A 24491-nucleotide genomic window follows, 5' to 3' on the forward strand; every position below is an offset into this window, starting at 1 on the left:
TGATGTAAACGAAAAACCAGTTTTAATATACAACTTTATTCGTTATATTAATAAAATGATCTATATGTTAGAATCAGTTAAAAAATCACACTTACCAATTCTTTGGAAATTACTATAAAAGGAGTACATAGAATATTACATAGCATATGTTTAATATAATACGTAACGTAAATTAACACATAATCAGAGCAAGGATAGCACTTTCTTTTTTCTTCATTTTCTTATAAAATTTGGAATCAACAATAATTTAAATTTTTTAGAAAGAATCGCACAAATAAATAAATTTGATGCAAATGCCAGATACATCGCGCCTCCGATACGCGAGGAAGGCAGCTATTCCGCTATTTGCATTTATTAACAATCTTCCTCACTCGAATATGTAAACGGAATATCAGTATAACAAAAAGATATTACAAAAGTGATATTTCAATACAAATACTACTATAATATAAATCAAATATATAAAACAGTCTTCATTGCACCATAACTATTACTGATCGAAAGTATAAGATTCTTAAACAAAACTGATGGCGACAGCGTGTTGTGCAATGCATTGCAACTTTACGACGTTATATTCATCTTATACATGAATAAGAGAAATAAACAATACAACATAAGTAATCGATAATATTTACAATAACCTAAATAATTAGAAATGAAATTTTGAATAGTAGGTATAACAGCACCGTAAGAATAATGAATATTTTTAGATACTGACATATATTATTCACTACAATTTGCATATTTTTTTTAGTATAAAATTGTAAGAGTTCCTCATAATTTTGCAGTAATAAGGTTACGGGTAATGCATTAGATTGCGTGCTGCACACAATGTGAAAAGGAAGGAGAATCAACAAATGTCGGATTATAAAGACAGAGTGCACAACTGACTATTCCATGACATGATTGAAACAAAACATTTCGATTACGTTAAAATTACGCTCATTAGTATTATATCTCGGTACAAACAGTATTCAAATTGAATGATAACTTCGGCAGGTATTCGTTTCTATTTGTACTATGCAAAACTGTTTGTTTGCCATACAATTAGGTATATATAAATATTTCTGTCAAGTATCAAAATTGATAGCATCGTCAATTCAACCACAACATCGTTTTAACGTAAAACAAAATGTTTTGATGGGACTATGTACAACATCAAGTTACTTTTAATGCGACATTTTAATTAATTCGTTATCAAAATTGTTTCAAATGATTCCTCCCCGTATTCAAATTATGTGTTTATGTTTGTATGTTTATGTATACTATTATACAACGTTTCTTTTGCTTCGTCCTTAAAACATATCGTATGATAACTTCGTGAGCTTCACCGCTAAAATGCTGGTTGGCACAAAGATGTGAATCAAAGTTCCCTAATGGTGTGCATATTGTCAAATTATACACTGGTTATTGCTTCATCTTCGCGTGGTTCCCCGCTGAATCAAACCTTGCATATTTTGTGCATCGAAACGTATTGAATTTAAAATGCGGTTAGGTTGTACGTATGTTTTTAAGGTTTTTCTCTTCATTAGCATGGTTACTGGAAACTACGCTAGTTTGTTTATATGCAAGAACAAAACATCCCCGGTCTGTGTGTTTATAAATGGAGCCAACTGTAGTTTACTATCTAAAAATTAACATCGCCTCAACTTTAATATTCCGTTACCAGTTTGCCATGCCCGGCTTATTTAGTGTCATAAAGTAGATTTGACAAGAGGAACCACTCTTTGCGCTTGAGAAGAAGACTTTGTCGTTGCGCTCGCACAAAAACTTTAATCGTTGAGCTTTTTTATGCATGAATACGCCATCCAGGTGACCCGACTCAACCGAACGAATTTCGATTGCCTTATTGCCCCAACCCATGATCTGACCAGTGCCAATATAGGCGACAGAGGTTGGCAATTCGCCCCACTAGAATTAAAATACATATTCAGCGTCACACATTTTTGTAATAATACAAAAAAGAAACATACCTGAAGAACAACGTTCTTAGATATCTTTCCGTACGTATTCACGTAGACGCCTTCATTATCGTAGCATAGGAGCAAATTCATTCCGTTGCTGTTTGGAAGTGTTACAATGCAATGAGGAGAAATTGATCCTTGAATCTAAACAAAAATCAAAAATACCAATAAAGAATTCTTCAAGCATACACATTCCCACGTACGTGTTTTGGTAAATAAATATTGTAAACGTTTGCGGAGTCCAAATCAACGGCGTGAAAGCCGTCGCCACTTCCATAGATCACTTTAAGTCTTGTGCCCTCTTCGACAGTGAGGTCTACGAGCAAAGGCCTGTGCGTCAATTCGCCAAACGATTTAAATGCCATGAACTTGTGGTACGGTTTCGGAGCCCATGCGTAAATCTCGATGCTGTCTTTAAGTGCTATCACCAAAAACTTTATTCTTTCATATTTTACTATTTTGAAATGAACTGCGCCCTGCAGATCACCCACGTTGATCCATCCGTTTCTCCTTTCAACCTGCTGCTAAGGACGTAAATGACCATTAAGACCAAATCAATATATTACTGGAAAACTTTAGAATCACCGTTAATTTATGGTACTTACATCTACTCCGTCAGATCTCAAAATTTTACTCTTGAGCCAACTGAGGTAGTAAACACGCACGCGATTCTTTTTGCCAGATATCGTAACAAGGATATTTTGGCCTTCCAATACCTCCATTTGTTGGAATCTTCTTCGAGATATTAGTTGGTAAACTTTTCCTTGGCCACTGCGATCGAGTAACATCAAACCATGTTCAGTACCAATCAACAAATTGACACCTACAAAAAATACGATAGAGGCGAGTGCATGAAATAATGTAATATTTATGTACCCCATAGAGCAGCGCAAAGAATATCGCTGTTGAAACGTTTCTTGTACTTCCGAATTTCCGGTGTGTCTGAGGACAAGTCATGTGATGTTGGTGTAACATTCACGTTGACGTGCGACTCTCGTCTGGAATTTGCGCTGCCGGCTCCAAAGCCAAATGTCAAGAAAGAACGTTGCTTCTGTTGTAAATGAAGAGCATGATTACTGATCATAGGTGTACTGGGTGCCATATTAATGTGCACAGCCTGACGGTACTAGAAAAAAGCAGAACACATCGAATGTAAGTATTATTTAAGGACACATATTGTGCATGCAAACGTTAATCTACTTGCATGGTGATGATGATGCAAAAAAACTACTCGGTATTCCACATTAGCTGTGAATACAGAAATAATCAATGAGGTTTACAAATGTTTCTACAATGGGTCTGTGAAGATTACTAGTTAAAACATAAGCTGTTTGTAAATTAATTATATAATGATGAGAGGGCAAATGTGGTGTATCCCAAGTACCAAAATAGACCTAATTCTTTGGCATGTCTCCAATACTTTCATTTTGGTCCAATGTTGTTGTTAGTTCAAATACAATCGCCCTTAACAACCAGAACACCACGTAACAAATATCTGGTAAATATTATAGTTTCCTTCTCATGTAAAGTCATGAATTATGTTACATTTAACGCCACTATATTAATGATAAATGTAACACCCATGTGTTAATCACAAATGTAAAACAATTAGTAAACATTCAATGCAAGTTAGTCTTTCCCATTAGTTTTTCCAAACCAAAATTACTGATAACTTTATAAAATTATAAAAAAATTATAATTGAAATAAGTTTGCATTGTAAAAGGAATTCAAGTGCCTTTTAAGTAACAATGCACTGGAACCTATCATTAAATGTGTGTTAAAATGAATTGAAAAATGTCTCCATCCAGTGAACGAAAGTTACATAAAATAATTCATCACAAATAATGTGGGATAGTTAAATATTGTGCGATTGTAAGTGTTTACACTATTCGGCCAAAACAATGTTTATAGCATATAAAATTTCAAGCAAATCTAGGTTCTACATAAAGCAACAACTCGGTAAAATTTAATAGGCAAGCACATTGCTACAACAAAACGATAAAAGGCACTTTACCTCTATAAAATTACGCCTGAAATCTAAAATCCATCAACATTTCATATTCCAGACAGATTTGATGGTGAGTCACGTCTAAAATGTTTATGTCTTCATAGATTTAGATCTCAAACGGCGTAATTTCATAGAGCTCTCCAACGCAAACAAAACAATGTATGTATTTTTTTGGTTACGAAAGTAAACGATACAAACGAACAAGATTTTATACTTACAGTTATTACGTTATGAAGTTACCGTCGCCACTCAGTTAGGCAAAACCAAGAGAAAGACATAAACATTAGTGACAAATAACAAATCAAATAAAACAAAAAACGACACACAGATCACAACGGCTGTAACATCGGCGCATTTCAAACGCGGTTTCTAGTTTGGGTGGTTCTAACCAACAGTCTTTTTTATAAGTCAGGGAGGAAAATTGTATTGAAAATAAAAAGATATGGACAATTATGTACACAATACGCACCTCCTCGCTGGAGCTCTTGTCTCTGGCGGAAGGCGTGCCAGGACTTCCACTGGCCTGTGAGAGCAAATCCGGCAGGACGTTGCTCTGCCTCGCATGATCGCTTCCGCGGCCATTCTATAAAAGCAATAAGAAATTAGCCGTCAGTGTGCGCATCCTTTGGGGTGCGACGAACACAGATCAGTGAAGCAGTACAATGCATATTAATCACTCATTACGTGCATGATGGCGTTACCAAAATGTCCACACAATACGTGTCTGTTAGGAAATCACTCGGTGAATTCATCGTGAATGTTTGTGATTCACTTTTCGCCAGTGAATTCAACGCTGGTATGTGCGTCAACACACAAATAAAGAAAAAAATAACAACATTGTGGTACTCAAGAATTATGTGGCAGCAGTGGCAGCCAGTCATCATATCCATGCGAATGTTACAGTCAAGTCAATTCAATATTTATCCGCCGAACGACATGCCCTTCGTTTAGAACCGTAATTTATAATGTCGGATCCGGTCATATTATCACTATATGAAAACCAAGTAGTTAGGTGTTAGTTCGAAAGCAACACACATTTGTTATTTAATCGTGTTAGGAGTTAACTACTGATGGCTGAGTGAGAACAAAGTCGACGGAAAAGCATTTTTTCCAAGATGCGCTCATATCAAAGCCCCCTACAAAGTGAGAGAGAGATTGTTTACCTGTAAAATTAAAAACTCGTGACCGATTAGAGAATTATTTTTCGACGAGACTGGTGCAAACGACGGCGGATCTATAGACCGGGAGCTGCGTCGGCGCAGGTCCTCCGCCTCGCGATTGAGCGCAATCTCCCGCCGGCGCGTCTCCATACCCTTTCGCGCCTCTGTGTACTTAAGGACGATATCGGATTCGGTTTTTTCGCGTCTGGGGCGCAGCTGAACTTCAGCTTTGTCTATCATCATCGTGATCTTTGGCCGCCGGCTCAACTCCGAGTTCTTTTTCACGAAGTCGGTGAGAATCGGTTCGCCGTTCTTTTTCGAGAGGCCAGCGTCGGAGCTGCGGCGATTACTAAACAGGCCGCTGCTCCTCATGGGACTCTGGTTTCGATCAGGAAATACGGCCGAGTGCCGCGAGCTGAGCGGCAGCAGGTCGGAGTTTTCACGCCGAAAGCCGCGGGCAAACGGGCCGAGATTACTATCGCTTTCGTTGCGCCTGTGCATCGCCGGCTTTTCGCCACTAACGGCGCCTTTCTTATTGCTCTTCGTGGACGCGCTCGAGGTGGAAGTCGAAGAAGATCCTTGGAATTTGGATGGGAAAAAGCGTGCGAAATCCCAATCCTTAAGTAACGTCGCTTCGTCAATGTCTTCCTTTTTCGCTTGACTAGCTGCCAGCTGCTGCTTAGCGCGCAATTAACGGAGTAACGGAAGAAAATAAACAAAACGTAAAAAATAAACGTAGGCCTCCACCGAGTTAAACGCATGCCAGTGTTATAGCAAATAAACGCATAATGGTTACGCACCCTGTTTCGCAATACCAAAGTCTTGTCGCCTTGAGATTCGTCGTCATCGGGTGTTGGAGGCAACGGTCGATTGGGAGGACCTCCCGATCCGGTTGCGCTCGGACTAGAACCACTCGGCGAGCCTTCGGCAACGACACCTAAGCCGGGTCTGTAAGAAAACTCAGGACTAACAAAAAGAAAACAAAAAAAGAGAAAAAGGCATAAAAATAAAAGAAGGGATTTGTGTTAGTAATCACATCAATCTAGTAGAAAAAGTTAAAACTTTCAACAAAGCTCAAAAATATACTCACAGAGGTTTTGGCGGATCGCTAGCTAACAATGTTCCATCATTTCGACCCCTGCCGTTGTCCTCGGGTTCCGAGTCGCTATCACTATCCACCAAACCGTCCAAAATCGGAACGCCCGCTGAATGGTTGTTTGATGGCGTAGCGACATTGTTGTTGGCGGCTGACTGCGCTTTATTGTTACTGCTGCTATTGCGATTGTTTCGCGGTGGAGCTTCAGGTTGAACGTTTTGTTGCAAGCCGATCTCGTTCAAATGAGCAGCCAATGCATCCAATTCCTAGAATGAGTATCGTTAAATATCGTTGAGTCGAAACCAAAAGCACAACAATTAAAGCGAAACTCAACCAAAAGACAATAACCTACCTCAGGTCTTCGAAAGGGCGTCTATGTAGAGCAAAAGATGAAATATACGGACATGAAATAAAATAGAATTAATTTAACAAATTAGGAAGCAGAGTGTGTAATCACAAAGCAAATTAATAATGCAAGAATGTTCAACTACAGAAGAGTTAATAACAATTTCACTGTTTATTACACTATAATCAAATACATTGCAATCATTCTCAATATAGTGTTCCATCGCGGCGATTTTTACAAATAGCTTTTTCTTAAATTCGCAATTTTTTTGCAAACAACTAGCCTTAAATTTATAAGTAGTGCTTTCTCACAACTATTTTCAACGAATTGAAGTAACCAATAGCCAATTTAAAATAAAATCAATGTAATTAAAAGCTTTAAACCCTCTCAGATTGAGGATGATTACAACATGACAAAACGAACATTGAAACATAAACTCACCATTGGTTTAAACTGCGACTGAGAGTTTCGTTGCGGTTGTTGAGATCGCGGCGCCGCATTCTCTGGAGGCGGTGGCAGTGGTCTGGAAGCCATACTGAACATAGTTTAAAGAACATTTTCTTATTCAAAGATGTTCAAATTACCTTCTCGGTGCTGGTGGCAGGTCTGGAACCATAATCATTCTCTGCGGAATTGGGGGTCTTGCAGGCGGCCCAGGTTCAGGAATTTCTTCACGTTCTTTGTTTCTGCCACTCCTAATTAAGCAATAAAACGTCAAGATGATAAATACAACATATTATTTAATGTACGCACCTTGGTGGAGGTTCAACTTGTTGCTGGATAATATTGCGGCCCTCTTGAATCTGCTGGAAGTTCCTTCGCAGCGTGTCACCGCCAGGTGCCTGCACAATGCTACTCGGTTCGCCGGCCAAGGCGGGCTCTTCCTCCTCATTCTCTGATCCGGAGTATCTATAGAAGAAAATAATCCGTATATGTCAGATTAGCGTTTGCGATTTCAGTCATACCTATAATCCTCGCGTTCACGCTCTTGCTTGCGTTTCTTGCAGCGATCGATGTGATCCTTAAGCTGGATGCGCACCTGACGCTCGGTTGGTTGGTCCTTGATGAACGAATGTTTGAGTAGTTGCTCTGTGTATGGACGCTCATGATAATCCTTCACCAACACGGTTTCAATGAAATCTAAAACCAAGCAGATTTAGTACGCGACGCTACTAAACTAAAACAAGTTATTACTCTGAAACTTCTTATTCCACTTCTTGTTCTTCAAACGCGGAGGCGGATTGCGAGGAATGAGGAACAGCGCTCGCATTGGATGGAGTTCGCACAAAGGCGGCTGACTCTCGGCCATTTCTAGCGCCGTGATGCCCAGTGACCACAAGTCGCTTCTATTGTCATAGGTCGCGTCAGGGTTCTCATCGCACGCAATTACCTCCGGCGCCATCCAGTAGGGAGTGCCAATGAACGTGTTCCTGCGACCTATCGTGCGATCTAATTGCGCGGACACTCCGAAGTCGACTATATCACAAAACACAAACAATAGATTAGCGACCATGCACATGTAAGTGTATGTTTAATCTAATAATGTAATTATTACCAAGCTTCACTTCGGCGTTATCGGTTAAGAGCACATTCTGTCCTTTAATATCACGATGGATCACTTTATTCGAATGCAAATATGAAAGACCGCGTAGTATCTCACGACAGATATAGGCAATCCACTCTTCTTTAAGACTTTGACCTTTGGTAGACTTTACCAGATCCGTGACAGATCCTATAAATATAATACTCATATAACACCCCTCAAATTGAGGCACACAACAAGCAAACCTGCTCCACAATATTCCATCACCAGCCACAACTGATCGTCCTTGCCGGGTGGAGACTTCTTGATGAAGGCGCCATAGTAGGTCGCAATGTTGCGATGGTTCGAATACTTCTTCAACACGTTGATTTCAAGTTTAATTTCTTCCTCCTCATCTTCGGTGACGTCCATCACCTTAATGGCAGCAAGCTGGCCTGTTTTCGTATGCCGACCCTGCATAGCAACAAAATAAAGCACTTAATTATTTCTTAAATATCAGCATGATATGTGTGGCATGTAGTACATGTGAGCATAACAATTCACAAGCAACGGATTCTAATACCAAATTACTATTACTAGCGTGAGAGATTTCCGACAAACAGCATTTTAGTAATTTACTTGTCCACCTTCTGCCAAGACAATAAATTTCCGCAGCGTAACATCACGTACGTATTAATTTGTGTAAAATGTGATGTCATGCTATTATGGTACGGAAATCGCGCTGAGCGGCACTTATGTGGAACACACTTTTGTAAAAGAAAAGCGCCTTGCAACGATTTCCTGCCAGAAACCTGCAGAAACTTGACCTACTAAATCTATTATTGTAACTTTCGTCTTTCATTTGCAGAGATCACTTCATCACTCAAAATTTCAAACATACTTTATTCTCAGACAAGTGGAAATTTATTAACATAATAATTAAAAACGACGATGTTTAATGACAATACTGTTGTTGTAATTGCTCGTAAAGTTATTGTAATAAACGCGCAATGAACGCAAGTGAAACTGCAATAACAAAATAAAAACACCATGCGAATGTTGTAACAAGTTGATCAACAAGAATTAACTTGGTGTTAACTTTGGTTACACAAGCGCACGCGCAACTGTTAAACCGGTTTTCAGTTTTAATGTGCAATTAATCGCCAACCCCAAATCAGTATATTTGTCGCGGCGAAATTTCGAATTGCAAACAAGAAACAAATTATTAGTACACACAATCGACAGTGTGAGTTAATTTTAAAATACGGAAATGCCACTGATATTAATCACATCGAATTCCGAGAAAGTCTAGTGCCGCCAATTCACAGGGTAAACATGTCATTGCAAATTTTAAGATAGCTAGAACACATAAAGTGATTATTCCTAGATAATATCACAAATTTGTACTGTTTGAAATGATATGTAGGAGGGAATGAAGAGAGAGAGCAAATCCGGTGTTTTATCAGCCTATCTGACTGCGATTCATATAGCGTCGCAACGATTTAATTTGAATTTCAAATTGGACACACTTTACTCGTACATTATATTATCCGTATGCGCACATATGTTGGGGATAATACGCCCGATACGGCGATGTATCGTAAAATTCCTCACGGCCATGCAGACGCGAACGGGTGGGCGTAAGGTGACTGACCAAAAAGATATAAGAAAACTTGACTGCATTTGGGATCTGCGTTCGTCGACGAGGTGTGAGCGTGCTCCGACCCCAGAATGTGTAATGTAAATATGCGAGTGTGAGTGTGGCAGTGAATTGTTGCATATACGACGAAAATTTAAATTTTCTCACACGTTTCCAAGCCTCGCGCTCAAAAAAGTCGACAAAAACCGCGCAAAATTGTATAAACCGGACGCGCGTTTCGGTTTTCTCATCGTTGTTACTTTTCAATGTAACAATGCAGCAGATTATAACAAGAAGTTCTGTTACATTCGTAATTAAATTAATGAGACGAGACTTTCTTCACGGGTATTAACGCGCACATTTCAAATTGGAGCATAAAATGTTTGGAACTTTCAGCAAGTTCTTTTTGATGCACACCGATCGTAAATATAGGAAATAACAATAAATCTTTCAATAATGAGAACAGGTTTATTCATTTTGGTGTTAACAGGTTAGTAATATCTTAAAGTAAACTAACCTAAAGTAAATTTGTAAAGCTAAATAATTACTTAATCATTTATTAATAAAAAACAATAAACTGTTTTATCAATAACAGGATTTTATCAAGAGTTACAATACAATTTAAGACTTTTATAATATATCAATCTCACAAGATTTAACTTGTGTCAACTTATAAGCGATGGTACGAGTACATACTTTTTGTACCTAATTGTTTGATCATTAAAATCTGCACATTATTAGATATTAAGGCAAATCCAATTTCTATGGAAAAAACTAATTGCAACAAGTTCTAACAAATACCATCAATTCAATTGTGAGTCTGTTCGCTTAATTATCTTCCACCACTAACCTTTTCAATAATATAATAATTAAAATAGTAAACTACTTGTGACGCAAAGACATAAACTTTAGGGTAAAATTATGGATGAAACTTGGCATGAAGTTATTGGCGAATACGGCTCATAATCGATCCGGCGACTAAAAATACAAATAGTCAGGCTATATTTTGTTATAATTTACGCGACGGGAAGTTGTGAGCAAAAGTTGTTATATTTATTAATTTATAATCTATACGATTTCTTGTGATAGTCAGATTCAAAGAAGCACTTAATGATAACTTCATGTACGAGTATACTTAAATAAAGTCATATGATTAAGCGTGGAATGTTGCTGCTTACTAGTTATGAATCACTTGAAGTGCCTTACCGACACACACACACACACACACACACACGCGTGCGCGCAACAAATAAATTAAACTTAAAACGAACAAATTGACTCAATGGCAGTTTGTTTGCTTTAGTATTATATTACACACTTTTCCTCGGTTGCGTTCGCTGCGTGCATTATCGTTGCTAATGCGAGCAACAAATTCGTGCTAAACGAACGCAAACTTGTTTCATAAAGCTTCCACGCGAACACCTTTAGCCACCGTCTAATAATGGCATTAATTACAAGGTATGTAAGCACATTTAAATAGAAATTAATCGCATATTTTATTAGAATATTCTACTCTAGCTGTATAGCGCTTCTTGTAATTTAATCCGATTTTCTAATTTCATTTTATCGCCAGCTCGTTTATTTATTACCGTTCGGATGTGCAATTACTCGACTCAAGCGAACAACCGTCTTCGAACGACGAGTGCCGCATGAAAATAGAAATATTTTGATTATCTTTTCGTTTCGACAAACGTTCGTTCAGTGTCATTTCGCTAGTAATGCAACGGGGAATGGTTCGAGTAAACAAAGCTGCAATGTAAACCGAGCGCATCGATGATATCGAATCCAAACCAACCGATGTGGCATAGCCAACATAGTTTACTAAATAAATATTTGTACTAGGGGAAACATTCACATTTCGCATTTGACTATGCGTCATTTCTCATGTCATGATAATCGTACCAAATGTGTGCAACAAGGTCTAAAAATTTAATTCAATCATCAGAAAAAATTTACTTTCTTTTCCAAACGTTATAAATTTTAAACCATTATTATTTAAATTGTGCTATTGGCGTGTCATTTAAATTAAATTTAGTAATCTCAGAGCGGTAACTGAATTAATTTACTAATTCGGAAGTAGAAGACATATTTATCCTGCAATAAATCACTATTAAAATATTGTCTGCATATGTAAAAACGTCGAGATTTGGAAAAATGTGATTCAGTTACCGGGCATTTGTAAATTTTATACGCAGACATTTGACAAGGCAATTTCATGTCACGTTCGCGGTCTTGCGGTTTTCTCTCACTGGTGTTACGATAAAAGCTTTATGTAAATTACAATTTGCCTTATTCGCCGGGATAAGGTGCATTTCCCAAAGTGACGGATATACAAGAGTGGTCTGAAAAGATTCCGACCTCTAACAGAAGAAATTATTACTATTTACGTACTATTTGGACGGATTACAGAGATGAGCGCATCGCAAGGAGAAGTGTGCTGAGTTACAAGGAGACTATGTAGACACATTTTAGAAAAAATGTCTTGTATCTTTGTTTGGTTGATAACTTTTCAGACCACCCTCGTATTACTTCATCCTGATAAAACGAGAAAATGCATAGCCTAGATTGGAATGTGAAAGACACACATTCCGGCTAGGGTCATTAATTTCTAGAGGTTGACACAATAAAACTTTGAAATATAGTGCGTGGCAAGGGTGGACAAGGGTATTTGAGATCCAAAAGTTTTTATATCGGCTGGAGTAAACAATTATAATCATACAAAGAGAGAAAAAAGTATTTGTTTTCGAAGTTTCACTTAATTTAATTGAAACCCCAAATACAGCTCTAAGAAAATTACAATAGAAATAAAAAATATAACCAGATGAATCTCTCAAGTAGCAAGTACGCGTTGAGTCATTCATTTCTATTACCATGAAATTTGATGATTGTCCATTTTTAAAACTTATTTACACTTCTCGCAAGTAGCGATGACTGTTAACTGACAGGATATAAGATAAGATTTCTTTAAATTTACCTTCTTACAACACATTCAAGTCAATATTGCAGATGTATGACTAAATGCTCGAACAATATTGTGATAAGACTTGTAAATTTTGCAGTCTGTGGTACGAGGAAAAAAAGCAAACATTAAATTTTATCAATAGCATGTAATTCACGCCCAGTGCCCCCCAGACGATGAAAACACAATCCAATTAAGTGCATTAGGCGAAAACAAATACCTTCTACAGCTTCAATTAAGCAAAAAAGAGGTGATGTACGAGCGGTCTGGTTCATGTCTCGCCGCTGTCACACCACCGCCTCTTATTTGATTTTAATAAAACATGGAGAAATTGCTACACGTCACACACAACTTTCGAGATGTCGAACGGTACTAACTTCAAACTATCCAAGTAAACAGTAATTTGGAATGTAAATTTAAACAGATGTTTTTGGTTGGTGTATTTTTTTTCTTGTTCGGGGACTGTATTCAATAGAATTTGTAACGAAGCGAGAACCCAATGTCCCCGAACTTGCTTTTATTGTACAATATACAAGATGACGGCATAAATAAAACATGCGCTTCTGGGATTTTCAACAACAGCATATTCTTCCATAAGATTTAAGCAAGAAAACTTAATTGAATAAGGACAATCTATTTGTACCAGATTTAATTTATTAGTAAATCATCAGACTTGTCATTCACACCTAAATCTACTTATGATTTACGATGCCTCCGAGCAGACTATTCTCCCACATATACTCGAGATTTTCATCAAAAGTTAAGATTGGTAATTCTGCTTCAAGCGTCCGCACCCAGAAACACCCTGGAGGGGATGGATCCACTTCAATTTATCATCCTCTAGCCTAATCACAATGTAGCTCAAACGCTTTAAATAAGTCTATAATTAAAATGATTGCCATAAATCGATTTTATGCGCGCTGTGTGTTCGACTTCCTGCAATATGCTCTGCAGTTCGTAGTCAACACATTTCCACAGCAATCGTACGCGAACTCAATTACAATACAATGTTGTAGTATTATGTTTACATTCCACTTACCGCTCTACAATTCATTTCGGTTTATTGGCTATGAAATACAAAATCGTTATCATAACGCATTGTTGTCGCCGCGCGGCCGGCGTAATATTTGCGATTCGCGCGTATTCCAATCAACGGCACACATTATGATCGTGATTCAACAACATGGACGCTGTGCTGTGCTAGGCGCACTCGATGGAAGCTCGCCGACGCGTCCGTCATGAGCAGGCTAAGTGCTCTCGCCTATCGCTGATAAATGCCATTCAACTCGCTCGCATTTTATTACGATCAACAATCTCTTTCGCACAGCGTAAACATTTAGCTCGGCCATACGCTAGCGAACGACAACGAAAATTGATGAAAAACCAATACACTCGAGGAATCAACTTCGGAATATTAAATTTAATTAATAATAATTAATTTACCTTCCCACAATTACACATGTTTTGAGGTTTAAAGTTGCTATAGCAACATTTCTGTAAATAATTTATTTATCTTGCTAATCCTCTGAAAATAAATGTGAACCTAAAGACGGTTTCATTAATTTCGCGTTCGTCGTTCGGTGATTTCGAAATGCCGCTATCTTTGAACTTGTTGAACGCAAAACCTAGCTTTTTAAATAGAGTAAGTAATAGAGGAACGAGGAGAGCGACTCGACGCAGCGGCCGTAATGTGTATTTTTATAAGAACGTATGCGTATTGTGTGAATTTAAAAGCACCAAATGCAAATTATTCATTAGGTCGTCAGTCACGAAGCGATAAACTTTACTGTTACCGCGGAGCAAAGATTCCCATTTGTATCAGAGCACTAGCCTAGAGCCACCGTGCCGAGGCGGCATTAGCCGGTTTAGTTAAAATATAAAATGTGTAACCAAATACGAACAATCGACTCATAAAATATAAGCAGCAGGTGAATTAATTCGTTTCGACGCTGATAAAATGTTGACGTTAATGAATTGTTTTGGGTATATTTTTAATTTAATTCTTTGCCTTTTTCATTCACGATGCAGACATAAAAGAGTTGGCTTTGATCAAGGCATAAAGGTTTATTAATTATGACTATGAAATTTTTGAATAGGCAAAGTCAATCTTAACTAAGTGTTAAAAATTTCAAGTAGATAGGTAAGTCTATGAACTTATTGGAGAAGCACACCTGATTTTAAAATGTGTGGTGATTAGCAATAACAAAATTGAATTTTTGTTGGTTGTAGGTTTATTTTTAGGATTGAAAACACCTTAATAATACTAAATTTCGGATTAATTTCAGAGCTAATAAATATATTCCAACCCAACTAACAATAACGACAATATAAATCGAATAAATTGCAGAATGGGGGGCTTTCACATTTAAACAACCCAGTAATACTCGCAAATATCATGATGGACATTGTACCCTCTAATATCCATTCATGGTGACTCAATTAAACGTTTTCAAATTCCAATACAGGGGAATCTCGAGTTTCCACCATTTAGGGGACGTCGACGTGATCTACGACGAATGCGAACGAATTTATTTACTTACCTACAAAAAAAATTGTAATTTCTGCAATATTTTGGGCTTGTAATTTGATTCGGGTTTGTCACAAAATGGTGCAAGCTATTGTAACTAACGTAAATTTTAATGTTTTGGGTCATTGAACAGACTGTTCGTCTCGCCTCGTTGCATTTGTTCACAATCACAAAATATTTAAATTTAATTCTTTAATGTATATTATATAATACCACGCTGCCAATTTGTGCTTGAAGGTATGACTCTCAACATAATAATAATACCAATAAAATATGAATTTAAATTCAAATATAAGTATTCCTTTTTGGTACGGAATATGTTGTATGCAATTGTTATTTTTTAAAATGTTGATTTAAAAAATTATTAATTTATCAAATTTGGTAAATATAATACAGTAGATATCGCCAATTACCTGTCTTTCTCTGTGTTTTTGTTTTGAAGAGCAAACTTACCAAATAACCTAACTTTTCACAGCTGACTCGGACTGTTTCATAATTTGAGGTTAGTGGAATGACAAACGTGGCATATGTATACTATGTATATGGAAGCAAAAATTGAGAAAATCTTTACACACCCTTATAACATCACAAAGGTTGTCATTTGTGCACTATCGTAGAAAAACATAGCCACACCTTTATAAATCAAATATGAATTGTACTCCTGCTCTTGTCTTCCCCATCAGATTGACATAAAATATAATTTGATATAACACAATTTAATGAATACTTATTTATACACCTTTAATAATCATTTATTTTAAGTTCAATCCGTTTGTGTGAATTTCTATTGTTACACAGATACAATAAAGATAACGTGGATTTAATTGGATAATATTATGTAGAATGAGTGAATCATCAATAACAACAGGCAGCTTAACTTGTTGCAGTTAATATAAAATATCAATATCGATACACACCTTGTAAACTTGTCCATACGTGCCATTACCAACGACTTCAATCAGTTCGAAGATACCGGCTGGCTCCTGCGAAAAGTAAACGAAACTCACATTAACGATTGACAACCACCACGGGCTTAAACGTTGAACAATCAAGTATAACATGAGAATTTTCCGTATTCAGCGTTTGTGTACGCCATCATCACAAAACCACATTATGTGTACATATAATAGCATTACAACCAAGTGGAATTCGTAAGAGAAGCGCCCGATTCATGCACATCACTCACTGATTGGACGCGCAAACACACGGACCGGGATGGGTGTGAATCATCCCGTCGCGTATGTTTGCGGGACGGAAAACGTAAATAAAAAGCGGAGAGTAGTGCACTCGTTGCGTCTGACCGATGCAAAGCATCACTCTTTACGTAATTCTCCGTCGACAATGCACTCACCTTCAGCGCCGATAAATCTATATCATCCAGTGAACAATTCACCGATGGTGGCATATTATGCGCCATTTTGTCTTTGCACTCGCTATCAAAATAATCCCAACTTCCAAAGCTCGCACGCCCGATCGTTGCACGTTAACGGCGCGCACTTAATCTACGACATCGATGGGTGGCGATGTGCGTTTTTATTGTAGTTATATTGCACGGCAATCGCGACGAGAAGACATTTTTCGCTCAAACGGCACCTATGTTGTCACCAGCAGCACGCACACATCCCGGCGCACCTAATGAACACTGACTGCTGAGCGGCGTGCGGGGCGAGCGCCTGAACCTGCCCGTCTCACTCTCCCGCTGCGCCTGGCCGCATCATGCGCTTACTCTTATATCCATAAGGGGGGGTCAATGCTTTCGGGTGGGATCTCATGTCACGAAAATGCCCGAACTGCAAATTCGACTGTTTTTTACTTTAATCAATAAAGAAAATTTAGATATTTAAACAAATTTAATAGTAGTATACACTTATGAAATTTCTAATGTTTTTTATTGAAACTAATTTACAAAGTTTGTGACGTAAGCAAAGTTAACAATTAATTTGATAATTCTAAAAATTAATATTGTCTATATGCAACTAAATGTACACATAAATCAAACACGCCTTAGTGGAAACAAGCAAAATAAAAAATAATCAATTGCAATGTATTACACCCTGTTCTTAATAAATCATCAGTGACAAGGCAAAACATGTATTCTCGAGATAAAATAAAGCAAAAAAATAAATCTAAATTGTCAATTTTGTGGTTGGTTTGATTTTACTGCAGTTCAAATACAGTAGTTTATTAAGTATCAAGTGGCTAAATTGGAGTTTTTTGGAGTTTGGAGTACTTTAGTCACGGCCTTGGCCGTTCTTGTTTAAAGTACCACTTTAATTAAAATTAATTATATTTTAAATGCTTACCCTTGGCAAACTGAGTGTGCAGGTGTATCCACACCACCACTAACACATCGATTATTTGATAAACTTAATTTTCTAGCTTTACCAACATTTGCAGAGTTCATAAGATTGTCCAAATGTCGAAGCAAAGTTTTGTCTAAAAGGCGACACTTCCGAAAACATATATACGTGATTTTCCTAAGAGTCTAATGCCTCAGCTCTCCTGATTTGATCCCCTCACTTTTCAGGTGACTGAGTTTTGATATACGATATATATCCCTACTAATATCCCTACTAATATTATAAATGCAGAAGTCCTGATGTTTGTTACACTAACACGCAAAAACTACTTAACAGATCATCATGAAAATTTGTACACATATTCTTAGTGGTCCCCGAATGGTTATACGCTACTTTTTATTTAATAAAAAAAATTATTTTATAAATAAAATAAAGAAATTGTTTAGCCAATAATACCTCTGCATCTGGCTATTTGACTACTTTAACGCCATCTAGCATTCCAGCAATGAAGCTCAAACCTAAGTACTATAGTACCATCACACTATATTATCACACTGTATTACCGACAGCTACGTCAACATCAAATCCAATTGACTACACTATGGAGACTGTACACTATACTTCCATAGACTATACTTTCAGCCATTTTAAACTTCCCGCCATTCTACTTCATTGTTACTTCTTCTGTGACTACAGACGCGTACGGAAGCAACTTCATTATTTTAGATATTCGCGAGCGAAGCCGCGGGTTAAAGCTAGTATTATATATATGGACAGATCCATTAATTATCGACCAATGTGTGCGCACTTAGGTCAGCAATTTTGATGCCGACTTTTTCCTTAAAAGTACACCCTAAAAGAAGACGATCATAAAAATTTGAGCCCGATATAACCAAATCCGACCGATGAAATTGTCAATTTTTCACTGATTTTCAGTAATTTATATATTAGCTTCTATAGGACTTAAAGACCCCTACCAAATAAAATTCTTTCCAGTAGACTCTTTACTTTTGAGAACAAAATAGATGGCCTAAATTTATATCGGGCTTAGCTGACAACCTCTAACTAACAAATTGTTTTGGTTCGATTTTACCAATTTGTAAAACACTAGTATATGTACAGTATTTGACCAGTAGCTAATGTCTTTTATTGGGGTATATTTTATTAGAATCTTCGCAGTTTTTGCTTGATTGCTTCTATTAAGCAAAGTTATACTCATCCAAAACCGAACAAATTTTAAAAAATGGCTGTTTTCACGTAGCAAGTACTTTTTTCTCCGAACTTCAATTGGCTTCAAATTTTCAGAAATGTTGCTCTGTTATATCTTTAAGAAGCCCTGAAAACTATATATGAACTATGTTATCAAGCTTGTATCCGAGATATACAATTTTTAATATTGTCAACATATGGTCATATTAATGAATTCGACGATTTTAACGTAAATACCTCTCTCACACCACCGAGCGGATAAGTTAAGTAACAGAAAATGCACACAAAATACAAATTCAAACAATATAAAAACGATCAGAGCACTAATTATAAGAAATATCTAATAAAAGTTTTATCTAATAGAAAATTTATAAATATTTTACTTGTTAACAAGTAAATAATTTGTTAAACATATAAGACATTATTGGCAAAAATTAGAATTAAACACGTAATTTTGACAATATTAAAAAATTTATATCTCGGATAAAAGCTCGATAACATTGTTCAAATTTTCAGGACTTCTTAAAGATATAACATAACAACTTTACGGAAAATTTGAATCAAATTAAAAAAAAATTCATTTAAAAACAAAAATTATGAAAACAAAACGTATCCAAAGATCAATTTTGAAAAAAGTTATGGCTATTAGACAACTAAAATGCCATTTTTTGAAAAATTCGTAACTTTTTTGAAGTTTGAAAAAATGTTGAAAAAATTCTCAAAAATATTTTTCAAAGGGTAGAAAAGAATGGAAAAGTTTAATCTATTTTGAAATATTTATTTATAAAATTTTACGTGATTTTATTGGATTTTACAATTTTAAATGTTGAGTTAACATGTTTCGGGTTTATGAAGATACCCTCAGGACGAAACATGTTAACTCAACATTTAAAATTGTAAAATCCAATAAAATCACGTAAAATTTTATAAATAAATATTTCAAAATATTACAATGGATTAGGAACGTATTCACAAATGAAAGTAATAAAAGTTTAATCTGAAAGGGTCGGGTTCATAATAGCGAACGTCAATTCACAGGTGCCAGCTCAATTTTATCGAATAAAATCAATATTGCAAAATGTTTGCAATTATATGCATGTTTTCCTGCATTGTAATACACGAGTTTATACTAATGAAATGCTTTATTCATTACTTTATTACTTACTTATTTAATTTAAATAACCTTGGAACGTCTATTAAAAATTACGTTTCAAGAAAGAAATAATATCTTAGCGCGATATATAAGAACTTAAATAATTACGCTTCTGCCTCGTTTTTTTGGTTTCGACGTTCGCGAACTTCTCCTGCACTGCTAAATACCGGTAATTTCTTGGACATGCCATCCGACGACGAATCTTCCAGTGATGGGCAATCGTCATGTTTACCGTTGTCATCCTCAAATAATACATCCTGGCCCGGAAAGCACATCTTATCCACCCAATCGTAATTCCACAGCTATAAGTATTTGATTGTTACTAGAGCAATATACATTGAAATAAAACATACGTTTATAGTTTTTACAGCTTTTGGTTGCACCACATCTGTTTTGTCATTTTTGGCATAGCTGTTGCCATAGAAATTATAGAATAGGTATAAAAACAATATTGCATTGCCGATTATGATATGTGCGAACACCCTCGGAAACTCGCACTCAATGAACAACAATTGAATGGAATGAATGCCAAAGAGGGTAAATTGTACCTTAAATCATAAATAAAATTACATAACCTCAGTTACTTTAACATAACCTATATTAGGTGTAACCTACCATTTGTAGCACCGTTAAATACTTCTTCCACCATAGATACTTCCGCAGATGAGGTCCTAGTGCCGCCAACATGTAATAGGTATACATTATAATGTGCACGAAAGTATTGAGAAGGCTGTAAAAAGTTGCATGGCCACCAGCAACAAACTTTACACCCAACCAAACGGACATAGGAACAGTCATATGATGAATGACATGTAGAGCACTAACTTGATGATAGTTTTTTCGCAGCACAAAAAATCTGTTATATAAACCAAATATTAATTATAAATTTAGTTTTTATATTAGACATTGTACTTACTGTGTCGAAAAATTCAAAAAATTTAGATAACAGATACAAATACATGGCCCTCATTATCTAAAATCAAAATAAAATGTCAATTGTTTTCGAAATGAGTTTTAGTCAATTGCAATATTTTCTACATACTCTTATTGCATCTGGATTGTCTGAATAGTCGACTGGTTGACAAATAAAATCATAGGAAGTGAACCATAATGAAGCAAACTAAACAAATAAACATTTATATAATATTATTACTACTCAACTGTTGCTAAAAAAATCTCACCTCATAAAATAAATATGTACTAATGAGAACTTGTACAAAATTGTATCCAATAATTAGATTACGTAACTCAAAAGGTTTTCGATCACCCATCAAATATGGTCCGAGTTTTGTCACTCCCAGCCCGTAAAACAAACACAAGCATATTGTTGGAACCGGAGAAGTCATCAGGAACCATCCTTTCAATCTTTGATCTGTAATTTTTCATACTTTATTCAAGTCTGTCAAATTACATATTTATTTCAAACTAACCGCCATAAGTCTCAAAAAATTCTATGTGTTGATCCCATAAACACATTATTGCAACAAATTATATTATGATTGCAATTACACTTCAATTCATCAAACTTTCGACGCTCCGGCGGCTAAACTAAGCTGGTATACTAGCCTTGCAACTTATATAGACTTACATTGAATTTGCGTCAGTGCTTTTTTGTACTACAATAGCACCCAAATGAATAGTCAATGAATGAATTCAGCTTTATGTATATTTCCAAAAAATGTGATAAAACACAATATAGAAAATTTCCACGCCAATGTAGTAAATTTTAATTTTACATATATTGTTTTGTAATTATTTTAAAGTTAACTTCCTTACTCACAGATATCTATACATACTAGAAATACATAACCAATGTTTTAAGCATAGTTTAAAAATAGTTTAGATGAATAAAATAGAATAATGAGTTTCTGCGGTGCATTTTAAAGTATAGGTTTTTTTTAGTCATATCAACAAACCTAGTTTTGTATATAGCCCAAATAACTGGAAATAATGACACATGACACATGCTTAGTAGTTTGCATGAATATTTATGTTTATAGGAACTTGAGGGCACTGGAACCAGACAATATCAAGTTTTCAATCATTTGCATTGACCTGTACAGTTATACACCGCTTGGAATATGAGTATATACAACCAAAGATAATATTTTCGTTGTTATTATGTTCGGTGGCAAGTAGTAAAATTCACAAACATACTATGATATCTCAACGCATTCACAACTAAACAAATATTATCATTCTTATCAATTTATTTTATGTTATCAATCTCAGATTATTTAAAAATTACTATAAATGTATCAAAACATTTATATTCACTTTAAGAAGAATATTATTATATGAAAAATGTCTCTTTTTTTTCTTCTGTGTTTGTTGTTATCATAGCAATACAAATATTTAAAAAAATTGATTTGTTTTAATGTTTGTGTTTAATTTATTGTGACATGTGCCAAAGTGGTATTATCAACTGGTGAAATAAATTAGTATTGTCTGTGATTATTTGCATTTCAGTTTTACTTAATTCGATGACGAATTATTTAAATAAATGTACATAGTTATCTACCTTTACCATAACATAATTTCCAAATTACAAGGTCAACCAGATTATATTTTCAAGTTTATACGACCAAATTTTTTGTTTGTTATATCACTAATTATAGTCTAGTCGGTACATTAATACTGAGTATTATTTATATTGGCGTTGAGTTCAACAAAATGGTTTCAGCCGGAGACAACGCAATCAGTCCTTTATCAAACCTGATAGGATAACTCACACTCGGATGCAAAGTAAACTTAAACTGTTTCAACATTGTAAGTAAACCAATTTTGGTCTGTATATATCCAAACCGCAACCCAATACATTGTCGTGGTCCTTCTCCAAATGGCAAGAACGCATATGGATGTCTTTCTTTTTTATTCTCATCGGAAAACCTCTCTGGATCAAACTTTTCCGGATTAGGATAAAACTCTTCATCATGATGAATGGCAAGCACAGGAATGAAGACTTTGGTGTCTTTTTCTAAAACCCTGTCAGTTCCAGGAATGGGGTAGTCTTTGTTACATGCCCGATTCAACACTAACACTGGTGGATACATCCTTAATGTTTCATCAATTACCTGTCCCAGGTACTTCATGTCATGGACAGCATCATATGTAATTTCATTGTTATATTTCTTTAAAACGTCAGTAATCTCTTGACGAACTTTGTCTTGCATTTCGGCGTTGCGGCTTAATTCTAAGAGAGCGTAGGTCATCACAGATGAAGATGTCTCAAAGCCAGCCACGTAAAAAACAAAAGATTGATTAATAATCTCCTGAAGATTAATACGTTCCTCAGGATTTGCTTTGTCTCTCATGGTCATTAAGAGTTCTAAGAAATCATTGCGGTGAATATTGTTTTCCTCGCGAAGTTTAATAGTGTCTTTGGTAATATTAGTGTAAAATGCTTCGAGATCACGTGGCAGTTGAACCATTCCAACAAAACGGCAAAGTTTTGGAAATGATAATCCCATTGCACGTTTAAATAATCCTAACTTTGAGCGCGTCAACAATTTTTTGCCATTTTCATGAAACTCTGATTTTTGATCATTGAAACTGTCACATTCAATTCCAAATGCACAACTACCAATGATATCAGTCGTAAATTTCGAAGCAACATCTTTTATATCGATTACCGTCTTCGATTTGGTGCTCTTTTCGATCGCCTTCAATAGCGGCTTGGAACAATCAAGCATCGTTGGGAACATGTTCTTTAGCTTACCAGAGGTAAAAGTTGGAGTTAGCTTGACACGCAGTTTCTTCCACCGGTTACCACCAAGCGCGAACAGATGCATGTTGATTGGCTGGTCCTTTTCGTTGTTGTACAATCCTTTTTCATTAAAATGATCAAAATCTTTGGTAATAATTTGACGCAGCAGATCTAAGTCCATTGGCATGTAGATAGGTTGATGGAAAATATAAAAACCGCCATGTTTTAATCCCTTGTTCTTGAAATATTTGTACATGTCCACTATTTGATTGGCGAAGTTTGATTTGCTGTGACCGGTGATTAAAGATGGCGACGGATAGGAAGGTATTTTTTTCCGCTCCCAGTAGGTGAATGTGTTTTGAAAGTAGAAAACTATTAGCACTACTACTACTGCTAATAATATTATTGGCAGCATTTTGATGGATTGTTGTGTCGACTTTGGTTGATGATTGTTCACGTCAGTGAAGTATACTTAATTTGTTTAGGTTGCGACTGCATGCACGAATTGTTTATTAATGTCGTGTTAGTATGATGGTTGCGGGTTTTTATGTGATAATGTTCAAAATGTGCTTCATCATCGTGTGTGGAGTAGATCTCAATGTCGTATCATTTGCAGTAAATGCCTCGAGTAATCTTGACAAACATGAGTGTCACCCGAAAAAAGTAATTTATATTTTTCACAAAATAAATATTTATTTCTTACTTTTCGTATTAAATCCCAAAGGTCACTGTGTAGTAAAAACAAGTAATTAGCGTATTTATTAATGGCTTATTTTGTGAGTTTAAAAAGAAGACCCAGTATGGTATGAATGTAATTTAGTACATAATAACAATTAGCAGTTGCGTTGAACGATGACTAGAAGAAATATTATGTAGAATAATGCTTTTTCATCAACAGACA

General features: G+C 35.9%; 3 protein-coding genes across 13 annotated transcripts; all 3 read right to left on the reverse strand.

Annotated features, from left to right (window-relative positions):
• Nucleotides 1-20: 20 nt before the first annotated feature.
• On the reverse strand, nucleotides 21-16927 carry msn (serine/threonine-protein kinase msn). 11 transcript variants are annotated; one of them, XM_065316039.1, is made up of 19 exons: nucleotides 16574-16927; nucleotides 16140-16205; nucleotides 8364-8571; nucleotides 8131-8307; nucleotides 7770-8051; nucleotides 7541-7715; nucleotides 7329-7484; nucleotides 7160-7270; nucleotides 7017-7110; nucleotides 6582-6602; nucleotides 6224-6495; nucleotides 5934-6099; nucleotides 5137-5808; nucleotides 4443-4556; nucleotides 2841-3090; nucleotides 2570-2787; nucleotides 2168-2485; nucleotides 1974-2108; nucleotides 21-1911 (listed from the first exon to the last, which is right to left on the reverse strand). In XM_065316039.1, exons 1-19 carry the CDS (start codon nucleotides 16637-16639, stop codon nucleotides 1663-1665), a joined length of 3750 nt encoding a protein of 1249 aa, XP_065172111.1. In that variant the 5' UTR covers nucleotides 16640-16927; the 3' UTR covers nucleotides 21-1662. The 11 variants fall into 11 exon arrangements, with proteins under 11 accessions (XP_065172111.1, XP_065172112.1, XP_065172117.1 ...); XM_065316040.1 differs by having other exon boundaries at nucleotides 2168-2488; nucleotides 7017-7098; nucleotides 16574-16926; XM_065316045.1 differs by having other exon boundaries at nucleotides 2168-2488; nucleotides 2841-3015; nucleotides 16574-16926.
• Nucleotides 16928-19854: 2927 nt separating this feature from the next.
• Nucleotides 19855-22263, reverse strand: LOC135802479 (very long chain fatty acid elongase AAEL008004-like). Its single transcript, XM_065316085.1, has 7 exons — nucleotides 21315-22263; nucleotides 21066-21256; nucleotides 20927-21004; nucleotides 20790-20857; nucleotides 20500-20740; nucleotides 20238-20432; nucleotides 19855-20186 (listed from the first exon to the last, which is right to left on the reverse strand). The coding sequence occupies exons 1-7, from the start codon at nucleotides 21358-21360 to the stop codon at nucleotides 19989-19991; spliced, it is 1017 nt and encodes a 338-aa protein (XP_065172157.1). The 5' UTR covers nucleotides 21361-22263; the 3' UTR covers nucleotides 19855-19988.
• Nucleotides 22264-22338: 75 nt separating this feature from the next.
• LOC135802458 (cytochrome P450 6a2-like) lies at nucleotides 22339-24126 on the reverse strand. Its single transcript, XM_065316054.1, has one exon. It carries the CDS (start codon nucleotides 24003-24005, stop codon nucleotides 22533-22535), a length of 1473 nt encoding a protein of 490 aa, XP_065172126.1. The 5' UTR covers nucleotides 24006-24126; the 3' UTR covers nucleotides 22339-22532.
• Between the last annotated feature and the right edge of the window lie 365 nt (nucleotides 24127-24491).

Source organism: Atheta coriaria, unplaced genomic scaffold (assembly GCF_025399875.1).
Source record: "Atheta coriaria isolate IRGN ID8LTWV9N9 unplaced genomic scaffold, Caltech_Dcor_3.1 hic_scaffold_25_pilon, whole genome shotgun sequence".
NCBI lineage: Eukaryota > Metazoa > Arthropoda > Insecta > Coleoptera > Staphylinidae > Dalotia > Dalotia coriaria.